Source organism: Rutidosis leptorrhynchoides, chromosome 6 (genome assembly GCF_046630445.1).
Source record: "Rutidosis leptorrhynchoides isolate AG116_Rl617_1_P2 chromosome 6, CSIRO_AGI_Rlap_v1, whole genome shotgun sequence".
NCBI classification, from domain to species: Eukaryota; Viridiplantae; Streptophyta; class Magnoliopsida; order Asterales; family Asteraceae; genus Rutidosis; species Rutidosis leptorrhynchoides.
In genome coordinates, this window is record NC_092338.1 from 386,658,793 (window position 1) to 386,679,929 (window position 21,137).

At 35.3% G+C, this 21,137-nt stretch overlaps 1 protein-coding gene across 1 annotated transcript; it reads left to right on the plus strand.

The window, feature by feature from the left end:
• The first annotated feature begins 13,557 nt into the window (after window positions 1–13,557).
• Window positions 13,558–20,621, plus strand: LOC139852318 (DEAD-box ATP-dependent RNA helicase 8-like). Its single transcript, XM_071841592.1, has 10 exons — window positions 13,558–13,972; window positions 15,080–15,140; window positions 16,185–16,419; window positions 16,540–16,778; window positions 16,872–17,123; window positions 17,209–17,389; window positions 17,499–17,587; window positions 17,678–17,751; window positions 17,844–17,957; window positions 20,151–20,621. The coding sequence occupies exons 1-9, from the start codon at window positions 13,641–13,643 to the stop codon at window positions 17,920–17,922; spliced, it is 1,542 nt and encodes a 513-aa protein (XP_071697693.1). The 5' UTR covers window positions 13,558–13,640; the 3' UTR covers window positions 17,923–17,957; window positions 20,151–20,621.
• Window positions 20,622–21,137: the final 516 nt, after the last annotated feature.

A 21,137-nucleotide genomic window follows, 5' to 3' on the forward strand; every position in this document is an offset into this window, starting at 1 on the left:
ACCGTGATGAGCATCAAGCACTAAGAACCCCACCGGAGTACCTTGCTTACTATTTTAGGGATCTGATCAAACTACCTTGGCTACTGGAAAGTTGATTTTCATTTAGTTCGGTTCGAGTAAATGATTTTCCGTTTAGACCTCGTCTTAATCCAAGTTACGGTTTAGGATTTATGGCCTTCCGAAAGTCACTACACCCTATTAACGTTGTGCTAAAATTTCTGACCTACTCGCACTTAAACCGTCACCACAGTCAAAGGATGGCGAGTTTGGTTCTGGAAATTGGTCAACAACTAGAGGACTCCCATACGGAGCCATATCCACTGATTACGCATCTTTTCGATTTACGTAGAGGCCGTAGCAGCTGATCAAAGTCAGCCTATTGTTTCGACCTCTATACTTGTTAAACTTACTTAACTTTTACAATGATGAATGATGATGATGATGATGACACTTAAACTTATTTTATGTGCTATTAGAACTTATGAGGATAACATACTGACCTAGTAACCTTTGACTTAGGTTGACGACCTTTCGGACTGACTTACTACTTGCATACTTTCATTATCGACTTTACCGCTCTTATCACTGTGAGTTATAGCATCCCTTTTTACTTTAACTATTTTGGGACTGAGAATACATGCGCTTTTTACGTTTTACATACTAGGCACGAGTACTTAAACTTTATATATGTGTGGGTTATACAACAGCATAAACTTTTCCCTTAGCTCGGTAACGTTTAGTCATTGGTCTTTGAACCGGTGAACGCGAATCTTAGATATGGATCCATAGGGTTTGACATCCCCACTCGGGCTAGTCGCGCTAGCATTTAATGGGTGTTTAATACTTCGTAAACATACGCACTTGCCAAGTGTACTTTTAGGGGGTTACAAACGTTAAGTTAGTTACCAAGTGCCCACGGTTAAACATATACTTTTCATACTGTTTTGAAACGTTGTTTGAAGCACTGAAATCTCGTGGCCTATCTTACATTACTGTTACAACTTAAACTATACACCAACATTCGTGTTGACTTTTTAAGCATGTATTTCTCAGGTGCTTAGATGTTGTTGCTTCCGCTGCTAGACTTGCTGTCTTGGTGTAATAGACTTGCTGTTATAGACCTGCTGTGTTAGATTTCCGCTGCATTACTTAGAGATGTATCAATCATGGAAATTTTCTTCTGCATTCGTAATTTATGTTATTTTCAAACAATGGCTTTGTAATGACCTTTGGGTCACATACTTATGTTTATGCTTCTATTCATAGAAAGCACGTTATCTTTTGTAAAACGTTATCTTTTCATGAATGCAAAACAGGTTTTCAAACAGCATATAGTGTTTGACCTTGTAATAATCCAGTTGTTGATGATCCGTACACGATGGTTTTGTACGGGGCATCACATTTGGTATCAAAGCATTGGTTGTAGGGAATTAGGTTGCATTAGTGAGTCTAGACCGGGTCGAGTAGGATTCACTAATAGGACTAATCTATAACTTGCTCGTTTACTTGTTACTACTTACTACTGCTGCATGTTGCTGTTTACTTATACTGCCATATGATCTTGATGCATGCTACTGCTTACTCTTACTACTATGAGAACTTGCTGTATGATATTGCTTATCCTCGCTACTGCATGCTACTATCTGCTTTTTGCATGATACTTCTGTTGATACTGTTATTACTGCCACGCTATGTACTGCTGTAGACGATCTAGGCTGCTGTAGTTACTATGCCTGATTACGTGCTTGCTACCCGTCTGCTTTTCGCTGTACCGACTTGGAGAATTTATCTTTCCTAGATCAGATGTTTTTCTGAACCCTTTCCCACTCGTCTAACCCTAAGGACTAGTATTGTAATCCCCCTGTTACTATCGTTCCACCATTCCAGAGATCGAAACATTACTTCACGCAATCTAGGAGGAGTACCCCTCGGATTACACGCCCGCTATATTTGATCCTCGGTGGAGGAGATATGTGAGGACTTGTCGGAGTAACCGCACCCCGAGCTCACTCTAACTAGCCACGTACAACATATGAACATTAGAAGGTTGTTCAGTTCCCGCAAGGTGACCCGTATCCCTTATGCTTTCATGATCGTCACTTATCTCTTTCATTCTTTACCACTACTCGACGATCTAACGACACTTCTGGACTTAGGTCCCTAACACTCTTAGGCATTGGAGAAGTCGGGAAGGCATCTCCTTTCACAAGGTCATAGTGTCTTCCACTGATGCTCAGCCATACCCAAAGACTTGGGAACCGCCTCAAAACATATCGTATTACTACTTACTACACGTACAACTCGACGCGAGACCCAACTTGAATTCCTAGAAAGGAACCTAACGACATTACCTGAACCCGGAAATTTTGAAGAAAATTCCGGGACATTTAGGCAATGATGCATGATCTACGGAACCTACGCACCCACACCGAGAAACCGTGAGATTGATTATGTTGATTTTTTTTGAGATAGCATAGATAAAGCGCCGTTAGATGAAATTGAATAGAACTTGAAGTGATCACGTTACATTGACCGTATGGGGTGATATTGGAATGAATGTACGATTTAGTACAATATAATGATGCCAGGCCAGCGTGATTATATTGAAGTAAATCATGCAGAAGTCCCAATGTTACTATATAAGGAATATGAAGTGATTCAGAGAAAAATTTTGGTAGGAACAACTCGAGTATATGCATTATGGTCTATTAGAGGTAGGGAAAGAATAACCGCGTAGCCCAGATACTGTACAAGAAGGGCCTTGATTGCAGAATTGATAACCCAAAAACCTGTTAATGATATAGACACCCTGGACACTTAAGGAAAAAGTTCTCAAATAGGAAAAACGTTGGACTTACTTGCGATAGAGCAATCGTTATCTCAGCTATGGAGACCCGCATGGATCCTGATTTTAGTTAGGGTACGTTTCGTCACAACGTTTTATTGTCTCGGAGTTGTTTAGTACTAGACCGATAGAAACCTTATATCTAAGGACCTTAGTGTTATGACTAATAAGCCATCAACAACCATGAGGGTTAAGTATTCTATAGGACAAGCAAATGGTAAGCTGGCAGAGATAGAGGAATAATTTAAGGTAGTACCTTAAAATTAACAGGTGGGTCATTGGAAATGACCTCATGTCAACTAAACTTGGAAGTTTTAAAGTAGTAGTTGGAAAGGATTAGTTACCGACGCACAAGCCGATGTTATTTGAGAAGATTGATAGAATTTTTGACGGCAGTGCGATAAGAATTAGTTGGAATAAACCTTAAGATTAACCTAACACCCATCAAGTTAGGAAGCTTGATGTAATGGTTGGAATGGACTTTAGGATTAACCTAATACTCATCAATTTAGGAAGCTTTGATGAAATAGTTGGAACGGACTGGCTTTCAAGGATGAAAGCGAAAGTTATTTATAGTAAGAAGATTTTTTGTATGCCTCGCGAGAATGGTGAGCCAAAAGCCATCTAGGTTACTTCAACAACCCAAAATCCCACGATGGAAATGGGAAGGAATAACAATGGATTTCATCACGAAGCTACCAAGGACGGTAGGTGGTTATGACACTATCTGGGTTAACGTTGAATGCCTCACCAAATCTACTCACTTTCTAGACATGAAAGAAACCGATACAATGGACAAACTTGCACAATGCATAAAGGAAATTGTATCCCGTCACTTCAGCAATTCAAATTCTATATTAAAGATTACCCAAGAATCTTATTTAATACTCATTCTTACGCGACTCTAAATCCTAACTTATTCCGAGAAATTTCTTATTTGATGATAATCACAACATCATCCTTCTTACTTCGATATTAGTCATACCAGTTCAAAATTTTCCAAAATCAATGAGTGGTTAATTCTCCTCCTTATACTCTCTCATTCGTATCTCACTTATAAGCAACAACTTCACACTTAAGCATTTTTAGTCAAAGGACTTATGTCCTACTAAAGTCACCTTAAACGATTTCTATAAAATTTTCGTTGCTTATTATATAAACTTTTTCGTTGCTTATTCGTATCCAAGTCATCACGAAGACTGACAACCGTTGAAATTGAGAGATTCATGTGTGTGTGTATGTGATGAAGGCACTTACTACCACTACATGCAGAGCCTTCGGACATCCACTAACACTTAAACCATTCAAAATCATGGCATTACCCCAGGGACCTTATTTGCCACACCTGGTGGAGCGATGATCTTTCTTACATAACTCTAAGTCCTGACTTATTCCAAGATATTCTCATCTAGCGATATTAACACCATCAGTATTTCGACTTTAGTATTAGTCATAACCTGTTTGACATTTTTCAAAGTCAAGAAGTGATTAACCTCTCATCCTTATTCTCTATCCTTCATACCTCACCTTTTAGTAACTACTTCACACATGAACATTTTTGGCCCAAAGACTTATGTCCTGACAATTATCAAAACTACATTTAATTCATTAGTTTTCATTACCTAGTAACATGTCACCCGACGATTCAAAGATTTTCCACCCAATCTTTTTCAAATCATAACCTCTGAAATACGAAAAACTATGTTTATCAAAAATTTTACACGTTGCTTATTTGTGCGGTCCTCACGAGATTTATGGACAAGTGTAAGTACTAAAAACTTCTCTGTCACTTATGCGATTTATAAAATCATATATGTATAAATTTATCCTTACTTATTTTGGTTAGTACATACTAAGTTATACCTTCAAATTATTTAAAAATCGCTTCTTTATTGAGTTGTTTAACTTGAGTCAAATAGTTTTATGTAAAATGGTACACGTTGTACATACTTCTAAATTTACTAGGAACTTCGTTCCGTTTATGTTGTCACATCAAACGTTTAAAGGTTTTTCAAAACTTCCTTGGTTGATTTTATTAAAGGTTTTCGTATTAGACTACACCATGTGTGGATCACACTTCTTCTCGCCCTCCGTTAGGGATAAAACTTACTATTAAAATCCTTGTTAAAAACTCTTGAGCCACTTTGGGTGGCAGTTTTACGAAATTTGTTAAGAAGTCTTTGCGCTCATGAAATGTTCCTTTTAAGGTTAGACTTGGCAAAAACGCGGGCCGATAAATCAGATTTCTGAGATACACTCAGTGGTCACCCCATTGTAGGAAAAGCACTAGATGGGTTTCTACTCTCAATATTTCGTGACTAATCGCAACACCCTAGTAAACATCATCTCTATAAATCAGTAGCCTGAGGTACGAGGAATCGTTTTTGAGATTCTTTTCACTTGGAGTAAACCATTCTTTATGACCAAGGGTTCACGTATCTTCTCATCCGCGCATCTCCTTAAGTATAAGGATAAATTCAGAACAACCCGCTAGAAGAGTTCACTCTCGTTCAAAGAATCACACCTTTCGTGCTATTTTCATTCGGAAATGTAATATAAAATACTTTAAGAATCTATGAATCTTGTTATCCTCTTGGAAGGGACTGCTTAAAACGTCTGTAACACGGATATGGTTACTCTACACATTCCTTCCTTCGTTGGTTGCAACTATATGTTGTTCTAGTCGATGTTAACCCTAACTTCAACATGTAACTGAAAGGATAAAGTTACATTATGGAACTGTGCTTCCATTCCATCTAAGGATAAGTTCACCTGCAGTATGGTAAACTGGGCGATATCCTTCATTGTTCGTTCAGACCGTCCTGAAGACACTATAAATATGGCTTGCATTGCATATAAGTCTGATTAGTCACTTTCAGCTAAAATTTTAGTTTATTTAGTCAAATAAAACGTTCTTAAATATCGGGTTCTTCATACCTATGGTCTCCTTTCGAAATTAAGGGATTAGTACAAAATCCGTGGCTAACACTATCCAGACATCAAATCGCATGGTTAAGATCGCCATGTTTTCCATTCTATCTGTCAGCCTTGTATTGCGACATAAGCGCTCAATGTTTAGATGAGTATAGTAACATTCATGAAGTATTTCATGCATCCAGCTTACTAAAGATTCCTGTAGGGCTAAAAACATCATCTTTCCTTTTGTGGATATATTCAGATGACATACTCATGTTAACCAGAAATGAAATCAATGTGTTGATCTCTTAGGACAAGAGACTTAATCAATGGTATATACCTATTCTTACTTTTATACGCCCAAGTACCTTTCAAGGTAAATCGCTCACTTTTGAGCCCACGAGTCTCTCGGGACTTTAATACGCTCCTTCTTATCCAAACACGGTACCATTGTTGGTCACTCCTCAAAATTTTGGGACGAAATTTTCTTTAACAGGTGGGTAATGTAACGACCCGGCTTTTTCAACTTGTTTTTGTGCCTTGTGATTTTTGCGAAACTGCGAATTTGTGCGTATTGTGCTACTTTATACTCTGGAATCTTTATACACATGGCCTACTTTAATTTATGTGTTAAAACGTGCCTTTAAGTACGTAGGATACTTAACTTGATCTCTGGAAGCCTTTATGACCGTTAGGGTCACTTGACGTTACGAACAAACAGCGTACTGCGTACACATTAAACTTTTGTCGTAATCAGAATATTATGACTACGAAATCTTAATTATTATTTCATAATAATAATTACTTGGGCTTTTGGATGCTTAATTACGCGTAGTAATTTACTTATGCTTACTAGTTAGTCTTATTGGACTTTCTACCTTGTTGGGCCTTAGCCCACCCTACACTAGTTAGTGGACTATTTAATTAGCCCAATTATTAATAGCTAGTGACCCATTAATATGTAAGACAAATGCTCATTTATTAGAGGGAACATGCTAGCATTTTTGTCAAGTATTATCCTTAATGTTGCATGGGATCCTAACATAAGCACCAACTTTAGACAACCATTAACCAAAAAGCAAAAGTTTGTCCCCATTGTCCCCCCCTTAAACCCACGGTTTTGAGACACCACCCACACCCTCACCACTTATAAATACAATCCTTATTTCAACCATTTTACACTTGCTCTCATTTGCATTTCACACACTTACTCTCAAATTCTTTCTCTAGTCTTTCTTTCTCTAAAAAGTGTAAGTAATTGATTTTTTTTTCTTCTTCTTCTTCCCTTCCCTTTTCACGAAATCATCATCATCATCTAAGGGTCTAGATTTTTAGCTTTGATCTTGATTACATCTTGTAGATTCAAACATGGATTTGAATCCTTCAAGAACATGGAAGATTCAAGCTTTCTAGCTTTGAATCTTCACCTACTTTGTAGATCTAAATCTTTTAACTTTAATCTTGTTATTTTGTTATAAAGATTCAAACTTGTGTTTGTAATCTTCATGTAACTTAAAGATCCAAGCTTTATGCTTCAAGATCTTCAAGAACAACCAAGATGCAAGCTTTCTAGCTTGAATCTTCATATCTTTTGTTGGATCTAAGTTTCCTAACTTATGATCTCATTATTTTATTATAAAGATCAAAACTTGTGTTTATGGTCTTCATATAACTAAAAGATCTAAGCTTTATGCTTCAAGGTCTTCAAGAACACTAAAGGTTAAGCTTTCTAGCTTTGTGACCTTATAACTTGTGTGAAAAGGATCCAAGCTCTCTAGCTTAGGGTTCCATCACTTTATTTGACTTAGATTATGTTCATACTTGCATGATTGAAGTAAAGTTTGTAGCTTTAGTTGTAAATGTAACTTGTAATTGTGTTAAGACTAAGGATATGATGTAACATTGGTTCATCATCCATCTAAGACTCTTAAATGAGTTGTGTTTTTACTTGGTCTTAACATATTGTGTGTTGATGGTAGAATATTGGTCAAGGTGATTCTAATCCATCAACGAGTTATACACTTGAAGCTACAAGCATCAAGGATGAGAACCGTGATGAGCATCAAACACTAAGAACCCCACCGGAGCACCTTTCTTACTGTATTTGGGATCTGATCAGACCACCTGGGCTAATGAAAAGTTGATTTTCAGTTAATTTGGTTCGAGTAGATGATTTTCCGTTTAGACCTCGTCTTAATCCGAGTTACGGTTTAGGATTTATGGCCTTCCGAAAGTCACTACACCCTATTAACGTTGTGCTAAAATTTCTGACCTACTTGCACTCACCACGGTCAAACGAAGACAATTTTGGTTCTGGAAATTGGTCAGGCACTAGAGGACTCCCATACGGAGCCATGGACACTGATTACGCGTCTTTTCGATTTACGTAGAGGCCGTAGCAGCTGATCAAAGTCAGCCTATTGTTTCGACCTCTATACTTGTTAAACTTACTATACTTTTACAATGATGAATGACGATGATGATGACACTTAAACTTATTTTATGCACTATTAGAACTTATGAGGATAACATACTGACCTAGTAACCTTTGAATTAGGTTGACGACCTTTTGGACCGACTTACTACTTGCATACTTTCATTATCGACTTTACCGCTCTTATCACTGTGAGTTATAGCATCCCTTTTTACTTTAACTATTTTGGGACTGAGAATACATGCGCTTTTTACGTTTTACATACTAGGCACGAGTACTTAAACTTTATATATGTGTGGGTTATACAACGACATAAACTTTCCCCTTAGCTCGGTAACGTTTAGTCATTGGTCTTTGAACCGGTGAACGTGAATCTTAGATATGGATCCATAGGGTTTGACATCCCCACTCGGGCTATTCGCGTTAGCATTTAACAGGTGTTTAATACTTCGTAAATATACGCACTCGCCAAGTGTACTTTTAGGGGGTTACAAACATTAAGTTAGTTACCAAGTGCCCACGGTTAAACATATACTTTTCATACTGTTTTGAAACGCTGTTTGAAGCACTGAAATCTCGTGGCCTACCTTACATTACTGTTACAACTTAAACTATAGCTCACCAACATTCATGTTGACTTTTTAAGCATGTATTTCTCAGGTGCTTAGACGTTGTTGCTTCCGCTGTTAGACTTGCTGTCTTGGTGTAATAGACTTGCTGTTATGGACATGCTGTGTTAGATTTCCACTGCATTACTTAGAGATGTCTCAATCATGGAACTTTTCTTCTGCATTCGTAATTTATGTTATTTTCAAACAATGGCTTTGTAACGACCTTTGGGTCACATACTTATGTTTATGCTTCTATTCATAGGAAGCACGTTATCTTTTGTAAAACGTTATCTTTTCATGAATGCAAAACTGATTTTCAAACAGCATATAGTGTTTGACCTTGTAATGATCCTGTTGTTGATGATCCGTACACGATGCTTTTGTACGGGGCGTCACATCTGGTTATCGGATGACATTCTAATTACATAGAATATATATATATATATATATATATATATATATATATATATATATATATATATATATATATATATATATATATATATATATAACAAAATATTTCGTAGATTACGGAGGGATTTACGGAATATGCCAGACAAAGTTTAAAGTAACAGATACGCTAAGATATGATTTAGCAGATACGCTAAAATATGAATTTTGTCTATACACTATTTTTGCAATCAATGCAGTAAGATATGTCTAGACTAAGAATGATAAGCAGGTAATTTTCGACACGAAATGATAAGCAAAACTTTTGACATGCAGACACGGTCGAAGTCCAGACTCACTAATGCATCTAAACAACTATCAGTTAGACACACTAATGCAAGGGGTGGTTCGCTAAGACCACCGCTGTGATACCAACTTTAATAACCCGTTCATATCGATTATAAACGAATTACAATAGTTGATTACATTGAGAGGTATTTGACCTCTAAATGATACATTTTACAAACATTGCATTCGTTTTTAAAAGACAAACTTTCATCACATCGAAAGTTGACGGCATGCATACCATTTCATAATATATCCAACTATAAATGACTTAATAATATTCTTGATGAACTCAACGACTCGAATGCAACGTCTTTTGAAATATGCCATGAATGACTCCAAGTAATATCTCTAAAATGAGCAAATGCACAACGGAAGATTTCTTTCATACCTGAGAATAAACATGCTTTCAAGTGTCAACCAAAAGGTTGGTGAGTTCATAAGTTTATCGTAAACAATAAAAATTATCATTTTGATAGACCACAAGATTTAAATACATTACACCTATCTCGTGTACTAAACCATTTTTCATAATGCTTGGCAGAGTAGGTTCGTATCATTTTCTCCCCCGTAGGTTGCCTCGCGATTTTTAATAACCGTACACATATCTCGTGCACAAAAATAATACACATAACCTGTGTATAAAAATCATTCTCTCGATACATAACATTCACTTTGATTTCATTGCTCAACATGGTAACCGACCTTAACATATAATGCGCATCAATAATATCCCTAAAACAGAACATCTCGTCTGTATAATATATAAACTTCGAAGTACTAAACACCACGCCCACTAGCTCTTCCATCTAGTGAACATTCTGGGCGGGGGTGTTAAACCCGGTAGCTATCTTTAGGATTCGCGTGAATTAGGGCCATACCCGTTTCTAATTCTTAGGTTACCAAGCAATAATAATCAGGGAAAAATATTCACAACAATTAGTGGCAATTATAACGTCCAACTAATTCAATAATAATCCACATAACTTCTGTCTGCATAATAATTCATTCGAGGAATGTTTTGCTTGTGTCATATCGCGTCAAACATTTATAAAAGCATTTCATACATTCTCAGTTCAAAATATATTTCAAAAGCATTTAATAAAACATTTATAAAAACAGCGCATGTATTCTCAGTCCCAAAAATATATATTGCAAAAGCATTTAAAAAAGGAGTAATGAAACTCACGCATATAAATATTGTAAAACAGTTATTAAAACATTGCATGTATTCTCAGCCCAAAAATGTAATGAGTAAAAGGGAGCAAATGAAACTCACTATACGATATTTTGTAGTAAAAATATTCATACGACGGAACTGAACAATGCAGGGTTGGCCTCGGATTCACGAACCTCAAAGAAGTAGCCCTAAAAAAAATGCCCAAGTCCGAGTTCGAACCCGCGACCTCCCGCTAACCCAAATCACTCCTTAACCATTCAGCTGTTTCGGTTTTTCTGATTTAAGTTATACCCGAAAACATATAACCCTTTAGTGAAAAAAATGTAGTCCAATAACCCTTAGCCCAACAACAACAATACAAAAGCCCATTAATATTGTTTGGTTTCTTGGCCTGGCTCGAGCAAATACAGAAACAAAGCAGCTCAATTATTGGCAAACGATTACCAACAGTAACTTGACAAGTAGGTTTCAGTACATCATCATGTCAACATATTATCATAATCTCATCATCATCGTGTCATCGTTAACATCATTAACCTCTGCATAACATCATTATGGTCATCATCTCATTCACCACTGTTCATCATCTTTTTCGTTCATCATCATCGAGATATCAATGGAGAACCGTAGTATTAGTTGGTGATGGTTTATTATGGGTTCTCGGTCAGCTGTATCAACGAATAGGAGTGGCGAGCGATGGTGTTGGGTTTGAATTAAAGTCGGACAGGAACATAAGTAAGACAGTATAAAAACATTACGCGAATCGTGTACGTAATCAAGCGTAACGTGTATTGTTTTAGAAAATTACGCTGAACGAGTACCTGTTCATGCAATTCGTGTAATCTTATTTTTTCTTTCACGTTATTGTATCAAAACAGAAATATGGTTTGCAGTTTTGGTGATTAACCGGTACAGTAGTCTATCTTGGGCTTGGGTTTGATCAAAACAGAAACGTAAATAGGTGTTTTGGGGTTTTCGGTTAGTAATAGCAACATCAAAATAAACCTTCATGTTATGATGGTGGTTATTTAGTGGTGAGCTGCAAAACAGAATTGGAGCAGGAGGTTGTAGGGGTCTTTGGTGGTGATGAAGAGTCCTCGAAAAGAAATAGAGAGAGCTAGGGAGAACGTAGAGTGATGGTTATACGGTGGTGATCAAGGTTTGCAAGGTGGTGAAGTTGTCGTGGGTTTCAAGGGTGACGGAGGTGGTTGTGGTTAAGGTGGTGTATTGGTGGTGGTGATCACAACAGTTAACAAGAAAGATAATGGCGGTTGAGTTATGGTGCTCTTGTAGTGGCGATGAGGGGATTGTTCGTGATGGAGGTTCTCGGTCATTAACAGGAACTATATTGGCAACATGTAAATGTGATAGTGTTGAGGAAGTGAAGGGAGTTGATCAGGGAACACTAACAAACAAGTGGGTGTTTGTGATTTTTTACATATACACCGAATGTATGTATTTATATATAATTTATAATCATATAATATTAATAATAATTAATAATAATATAATAATAATTATAATCACATGTTGTTTGTTTAAAGGAAAAACAGGAAAGCCATCGGTGAATTGTCAGTATTCTTAACAACCTCGGATATTATTTCTTGTTCCGTTGATAATCAGTGACGAATAAAAGTCTTCGGAAAAATTCTAAATTTTTACATAAATTATATTTATTTATTTTAGTCATTATGGTATAAAATTCGACCATTAATTTATTAAATAAAAATTACATCAACTGTCCCTCTCGATTCTGGGTAAAATATAAAAAGTGTTAAAATTTTAATAACTAGATCCTAAATACATTTTAGTAAGCCTAAAATTTATAGAACTCATTTTCGGATCACCGTTTATTTTAAAATTACATAAATTCCTTTTTAACTTGTTTGATATCCATCGAATGACAATTGAGTGTTACTGTCGTTTACTAAATAAATTCAAAATCACAAAATATATATTTAATATACTTTATTTATATAGATGTGTTTTAAATAATAATTATTATAATATTATATTTTTATTTTACATAATTAATTTTAATAACAACAACATATAATATTTCAAGTTATATTATCAATTATTATTTATATATATATATACACATATCTATTTACAATTAATTGTTCGTGAATCGTCGAGAATGGTCGAAGGTCAATCGAATATATGAAACAGTTCAAAAATTTTGAGACTCAACCTAACAGACTTTGCTTATCATGTCGAAATCATATAAAGATTAAGTTTAAATTTGGTCGGAAATTTCCCGATCGTCACACCGCTGTTAGTAATTCTCATTCACCATTCATGAGTTTCAAGTTTTGTTTCAACAATGTTATTAAACCGAGTACTAAATCTAAATGAATATATATAAATATTGAACAATAGTATAATACCACATTGTTGCTTACATTATTACTATCAAATTTTATTATTGACGTTATTAGTGAAATTCAAATCCCTTTCGAGTCGGGTATATGTGTATGCGGTTCGAGTATACGAGTCAGATATGCGGGTTTGTATCTAAACTCATCTCCATACTCGAACCCGTAAAAAATTGAAACCATCCGCATATTCATTTCCGAAGCCGGCCTAAAAATGTCAGGTTTGGAGTTTACCTTTGGATACATAGTCTTTTTGTTATTCCTATTTTGATCTACTTTAATTTAAATTGTTTATTTTTATTTTATTTTTGTTCTTAGAAAAAAAGTAAATAAAAAAAAAAAAAAGAAGGTTAAATCCATTTTGCAAAACTCTCAAAACTCAAAATAACCTCTACTACTTTTCACCTTTTTAATCATCGATTTTTATCGTCGCTCTTCGTTAACGCACACAACCCTCGTTCTGAATACACACACATCCACTTAAACACACACACATATCAAACCCTCGCTACAAATCTTGGTAACTAACGATCATCTTCTGATGAATAACAACAACGGCAACTCCGGTAACAACAATCGTCGATATCCTCCCGGTATCGTAAATGGCCGCGGCGGCGGCGGCGGATCGTACGGCGGCGGCGGTGGTGGTAATTATCAATCAAACCCTAATTACTACAATCAGCCTCGAAACCCTAATCAACAACAACCGCAGTCACAGTATCCACAGAGACAACAGCCTTCACAATATCAACAACGCTACATTCAAAAGCAACAATGGCTAAAAACGAATAATGACTCTGGTTCTTCGTCTACTAATAGTACTAATTTTGAAGTTGAGAAAGCCGTACAGTCCGATAGCACCGTTAATTCAAGGTCAATTTTATGTATTCAGTTATTTTATTTTCATGATTTATGAAACTATAATGCCTGTAGATAAATTGATATCTTATAATAAATAATTAGGTTTTTGCGTATAATTAGGGTTTAATTGTTGTGATATAATGGTATAGTATGATATGATAACACAATGATATACCTACAAGATCTTGTAGTTGCATATCTTTTAGTTTATTTTTTAAATTAAGCACATTCATGAAGTTTTCAGACTTAAATGATGAGCACCTGTTATCAAGAACTGTAGGAGGTTTAATCCTGTAACAGCATCTTCATTGATTATGATTACCATGTTTATGTTGAGTATCTGTTATGATTCTATGAGGTCATATTGAGTTATCTACAGTTGCTTATTCTTGAAATTCATATAGATCGGTTCTTGAGTTCTATTCAATTTTGTTGTTATCTTCTCTCTATGTCTCTGTTACTAAGCTGGGGTAAAATTACTGTTTTTATTGATCCTTCTAGTTTTAGAGTTTGAATATGCTTTGTTGAAGAAAGCGAGAGAATATGTGCTTATGAATGCAAATCCTAGCTGGCATAAATGTCTTCTCATTACTAAATATTTTTCCCTGCTATATGCAACTTGACATTTTTTGCGCCTGAACTATTAAACTTTAGTATGTTTTGAATTGATGTGAGACTTGTATATCCGTCTAACTTGTTTAGGGTTTTCTAACTATATTTCCATGTTTTCTTATCTGCACCTTTTGTTAATAAGCATAACGTGCAGTCTTATGATGGTGTACAATCTAGTATATGGAGCTCATATTTATGTTTGACAAGCCACTAAAGTCTTTCATTTTTTGTCTTTCATTTTTTGTTTTACTTCATAGTTTATTAGAATTTACTTTCAATTATGGCTTGCATGACACTCTACCATCTTTAGGTAATTGAAATTTTGTTTATTATGTTTTTTGTTTAAAAATTGGGAGCGTGGGTTGGAAATTCACTAAATTAATTTATATATCTTTGCGTCATCAGGATTTCATTGCTGGCACTCTTTTCAATGTTATATGTATAGTGTATTGATAACTATTTTTAAGCGGGCTATGAACTAATAAATTTTGTACATTTGTGGTTTAGCTCTCAAGATTGGAAGGCACAATTAAGCATACCTGCAGCGGATAGCCGTTACAAAACTGAGGTATGCATGCAACTGTTGTTATTATGTGACGTGAAGCGTAATATTGATAGATTACGTTAGCGTTTTGTTTTTTATCTTTGTACTAGTACGTATCTTATCTAGTTTTAGTTATGCAATAAATAGCTTGTGTACCATTTATAATTATGACTATCATGAAGCCACCTTCTTGTACGTAACAAGTTTTGTATCTTTAAACAATAAAATATAATGCATTCTAAGAAACCTACAATCTTGTTCTATATTCTATGTCTCATATATGTGATGATTTCTTATTAAAATCTTAAGGCATAATAAGGTTTCAGATTAGTGGCAGTCAATTCTTATTTCAGTATGATGAGAACACAGTTCTAGTGTGCATTGTGTGTGTTAATGGTTCAAGCCATACATGAAAGCGTTGCACGCGTTTAAAGCTATGAATAATCTTATTTTAACGCGGATCTGGTTCTACTCCCTTTAAGGTTTACTTTGAAGAGTCATGTTATGATTCAGCCCCACATGTTCATTATCATTCTATCCCCATTTAGTATTTGCTATTGAGGGAAACTGTAACTTATCTGGCATCAACACCTTTTATATATATTATGGTTTTCTAAACTATGCTTATTTGTCTAAAAGATAATTTATTGAGGTTTTTAGATGAACCTGAGATAGTATAATTTCTCTTCTACAGTGGAACTTTGGACCTTTAGTGATAAAGGGAATCATGTCGGCATAAAACACTACCATAACTTTTTTGATAATGACAGTGGGCAAAATCTATAAATGTAAACTACAAAGTTGATAAATAAACTTCCAGTTATTGTGCAATATTTAAAATTATAAATTGATTGACTTTTTGGGTTGCAGGAATTACTATCTTCAAACAAATCTTTTACAGAGTATGTTACCTCTGTAAAAAAAATTGTGATGGTAGATGATCCTGGGTGCAAACCATAAAGATCTAATAGTCATAAAATAACAATAATAATGAAAAGCAGATATTTGTTTATTAATACTCATTAACAGCTTTCTTATTTTTTTTTTTTCATAATCGTTACTATACAGGATGTGACGGCTACAAAAGGAAATGAATTCGAGGACTACTTTTTGAAAAGGGAGTTACTTATGGGAATATATGAGAAAGGATTTGAAAGGCCTTCTCCTATACAAGAGGAAAGCATCCCAATTGCTTTAACTGGTAGAGACATTCTCGCTAGAGCTAAAAACGGAACCGGGAAGACTGCTGCTTTTTGCATACCAGCTCTCGAAAAGATCGACACAGATAAAAATGCCATCCAAGGTTTACTATTTTTTGTTGCATTAATATTTAATCTGCTTATTTTAAAATATATACTTGTATCTGAGACTCTATATTGATTTAGATTATATGAATAACATGTGTTGTTGATATTATTTGCAGTTGTGATTCTAGTTCCAACTAGAGAACTGGCTCTTCAGACATCACAAGTTTGTAAGGAACTTGGAAAACATCTACAAATTCAGGTAATGGTCACCACTGGAGGAACAAGTTTGAAGGATGATATAATGCGCTTATACCAACCTGTCCATTTGCTCGTTGGTACTCCTGGAAGAATTCTTGATCTAACCAAAAAAGAAATCTGTCGTCTGAACGATTGTACGATGCTGGTGATGGATGAGGTATATTTTATAGCATTTCATATTCGATTATGCTTTTCATCAGTTATAGTAAATAATAATGTATAATTTGCTAAAAGATCTCTTATCCTTCAGGCTGATAAGTTATTGTCTCCGGAGTTCCAACCTTCTGTTGAGCATCTAATAAGTTTCCTTCCCGAAAATCGACAAATCTTGATGTTTTCAGCTACATTTCCCGTCACTGTAAAAGATTTTAAAGACAGATACCTGAAAAAGCCGTATGTTGTTAACTTAATGGACGAGCTTACTCTTAAAGGTATCACACAGTTTTATGCTTTCGTAGAAGAGAGACAGAAAGTCCACTGCCTTAACACTCTTTTCTCAAAGGTTTGTTTACAATTACAACAATTTTTTTTTTTTGGAAATATATTGTTGTGAACAAGCCTGATTCGTTTGGTGGCTTGTTTTTCAGTTGCAAATCAACCAATCTATTATCTTTTGCAACTCTGTGAACCGGGTTGAGCTGTTAGCCAAAAAGATAACCGAATTGGGTTATTCTTGTTTCTATATTCATGCTAAGATGTTGCAAGACCACCGTAATAGGGTGTTTCATGACTTCCGCAATGGTGCATGCAGAAACCTTGTTTGTACTGGTATACTCTAATGATCGACTTCGCAACATTGCACAATATTTTGTCTGTTTAATGCTGTTATCACATTACTTAAATAATGATTATTGATCTGTTTGGTTTATTTTTCCAGATCTGTTTACGAGAGGTATAGATATCCAAGCAGTCAATGTTGTCATCAATTTTGATTTTCCTAGGAATGCTGAGACATATTTACACAGGGTAATTTTTTCGTTTTTGTTCTTTTTTTTTTTGAATAAATCTACATCTTAGTTGTAATTTTCTGAAGTGAAACATGTTATGTGACTGTAGGTGGGCCGATCTGGAAGGTTTGGACATTTGGGGTTAGCTGTGAATTTGATAACCTATGAAGACCGCTTTAACTTGTACGTTTTTCATATTTGCATGTGCTGTGTCATGTACTTTTCAGTTTTCATCTGGCTTTTCAAAACTAATGTATCTTTGTGCTTCCTTACAGGTATAGGATTGAGCAGGAGCTTGGAACTGAAATTAGACAAATTCCTCCCCAAATTGATCAGGCCATTTACTGCAAGTGATCAGTGTCATGTGCGTTTTCCGATGGTCAGTTATGGTAAGAATTTTAACAATGTGTGACAATCTAACTTCATAGTGTCTAGAATGATTCACGTAACTATATAGCGGAGCAAAGCTGGGCGGGGTAGGAAACGAGTTGACTTAACTACACGAATAGTCACTGTGGTTTGTCAAATCTTGCAACTTTAGTCACTATAGTTTTTTTCTTGCATTTTTAGTCACTGTGGTTTCAAAATTTTTCAATTTCAGTCACTCAAGCAAACTGGCGTTAGTTTGGTCTGTTAGAACAGAGCATTACCCCTCACGTGAGGGGTAATTTCGTCAATACATAATTATTTCAGCCTTTAAAACAGGTTCCTCTTCCTTTTTTCCCCATTTTCAATCTGAAACCCTAATTTCACTAGCCTTCAAGTCGTCAACCTTCATCTTCTTTCAATAAAACCCTAATTAAATCTTATATAAACAGAATGAACCTAGATCTGACAAATCTCCAACAAATCATTTCAAAATAAAAAAAAATCACCAACGAGCTTATAGCTCAGTGGTACCCGATGCCTTTGATCCCTGGGCCCACAGTGGGGGAAGCTTTGATCCGAAGAAAGGCGCAAGTTCGATTCTCAGTCTGGGCGCTCCGCATGGAATTATTTCTCCCTCCGGGGGGAAATTTGTGAAGTGTTTCGGGGGTCTAGCTAGCTGGGGTAAAAATCGCCTTGCCGTCACTGTGGTACCTGGGAGGAGGTACTTTGCCGGCACAGGTCTCTTTCGGGGTGGGATTGGTGGGTGCTACGGCACACAGGGTTAGCGTGTCCCTGCCAACTTACACGTTTTGATCCGAAAATAAAAAAAAATCACACATACAATACAAATCTTTATCAAATCAGACTGAAATACAAATACTTTGAACCAACTTCCCTCATTACATCGTTACGTCTCTACACACCACAAACCCAAATAACATTGATAAAGGAAATTACTTGAAAAATCACTTGAAAAATCAGTTCGAGTACTTTTATCTTTTCGATTTAATAATAAAATTAAAATTAACTACAATAACTATAACATTGAATGCTTCAACGAAAAAACGCAGATGTAAAAGAAATTACCTTATATAGTTGCAGTGATACATACAAACACCATCTTTATATATAGAGAAGGTACAATAGATTTCTAGAGAAAAAAATCAAACCCTTTAACTTCGCAATCAAACACATGAAAATCACACCCAAATAAGAAAGCTAGATTCTGGAGATGACTGTCGAATTTTTAACCGGCGACGATTGGCTTTCCGACATCGATTCTCTCATTGTATATACGCTGCCGTTTCGTTCCTTCATCGGAGATCTCCGGCGAAGCTACAATCTCTCGCAGATCTCCTGCTAAACTCTGATCTGACAAAAGAAGATTTGTTGTAGCCGGTCGAACTCATCTACTCCAGCTTCTTTTTTGTTTTGGGTTTTGTAGAGAATTTTAGGAAGTTTCAATATTATATGATTTTGGGTTTTAAGAGGATATTGATTCTTTATCTCGAATTCAATTTATGTTGAGGGCTTCGATGAAGTTATTTGATGAGCTGTTTCATGAATTTTGATTTATATTTATGTAAGAATAGGATTCCTATCTATCTCACACATCTATCTTGGGCCCACTCCTGGGTTTCAAGGTGATTCAGATTTATGTGGCTTTCAATTTGAAGTAAAAGGTCCAAAATGCCCGATTCAGATTTATGTGGCTTCCAATTTGAAGTAAAAGGTCCAAAATGCCCTCACATGCCTAACATGTGACTGATACTTAACGTGCATAATTAACGTCCGTTACACGGAGTGACCGTTTTTGCAAGATTTTCAAACCTCAGTGACTATCTTTGCAAGAAAAAAAGTTTAGTGACTAAACTTGCAAGATTTGACAAACCACAGTGACCATCCGTGTAATTAAGTTTAGTACGGGTCAAAATGGGTCAAATTTAGTTGACCCTCAAACACTTTTTGTGAATTTTTAATTTTTATAATCAATTAGACCAATCCTTAGAACTTAGAAAGGGGGATGTCAGTTTATAATCTTCTGATACTATTTATGGCATATGTTATTTAACATCAATAGTTGTCTTGATGTTGTATTCCTACTTGATGTGCTTTAGTAATTTAGTATTTTGATGGTCAGGAATGTAAAATCTTAATGTCTTTTGACCTGATCATTTTTGAACAAATCTAACGAAAAATTTGTGTTTTTCCAGTTTATCTGCAGTTTGAACATCTTTGCATGTCTCCGAACCTGAAGTCGACATTGAGAAAACAGAGAGTTGATGATAGATTGTGGGATATAAAAAGTAAAAGGATTACAGTGATTCAAGGCAATTCACAGAGAAATGTTAGGATTTTTTTATTTTTTTTTAGTTTCTATTACCAGTATCTTCTTTTAGTTTAGAATCTGTTATGTGCTAGCTCTGTATGTAGCTGATTGTGGTGAATAGGCATGTAGTTTTTCATATTCTCAAAAAGAAAAAAAAAATCCAAAAAAAGAAAAATATAAAACATTAAAAAACAAAACAAAAAAAAAGTAGGAAAACTGCACCTCTTGAACATTTTTAGATTATGTTGGATATCAAATTTACAGTTTTTTTTTTTTTTACCCATTCTGTTGAGCTGTCATTTTTTGCTTGAAAAATGATATTTGCCTATTGATTGTTAAATGACTATTTGGCTCAGTTCATCTGTTGCTTTTATGTAGCATGCAAGTATTTTAAGGGGTTAGTGGTTGAGCTCCCTTGCAATAAAATGAAACATGTAGTCCTTTCGAGCTATGAACATTTGAGTTTTCGAATCATAAATTTAAGTTTTTATGAACGAGATATAATCAAAATGGTAAAATTAGTCTATATGAATGAGGTATGATCAAAATGAACATCACTGAAATTCAAGGGCAAACCCATATCTTATTCACCGGGCTGAGCGCACCTTTGGTACAGTAGGGCGAGCTCTCGGTGAAGACTTGCAAGTCGCAAAATTTGTGAGCTGTTATTGTTTAGGTCATATCCCCTATCCCCATTCGGATTTAATTTGATTGATTTTTTCCAGAAATGGAAATCGTGTTTGCGGTCTCGGCGGTGATTTTCAAAAATATAAAAATGTGTCTTCTTCCTTTAATATACTTACATGCTTCAAACCTACATGTTTACATATACATATTATACTTACATGACTTATTATACTTGCATATTTGA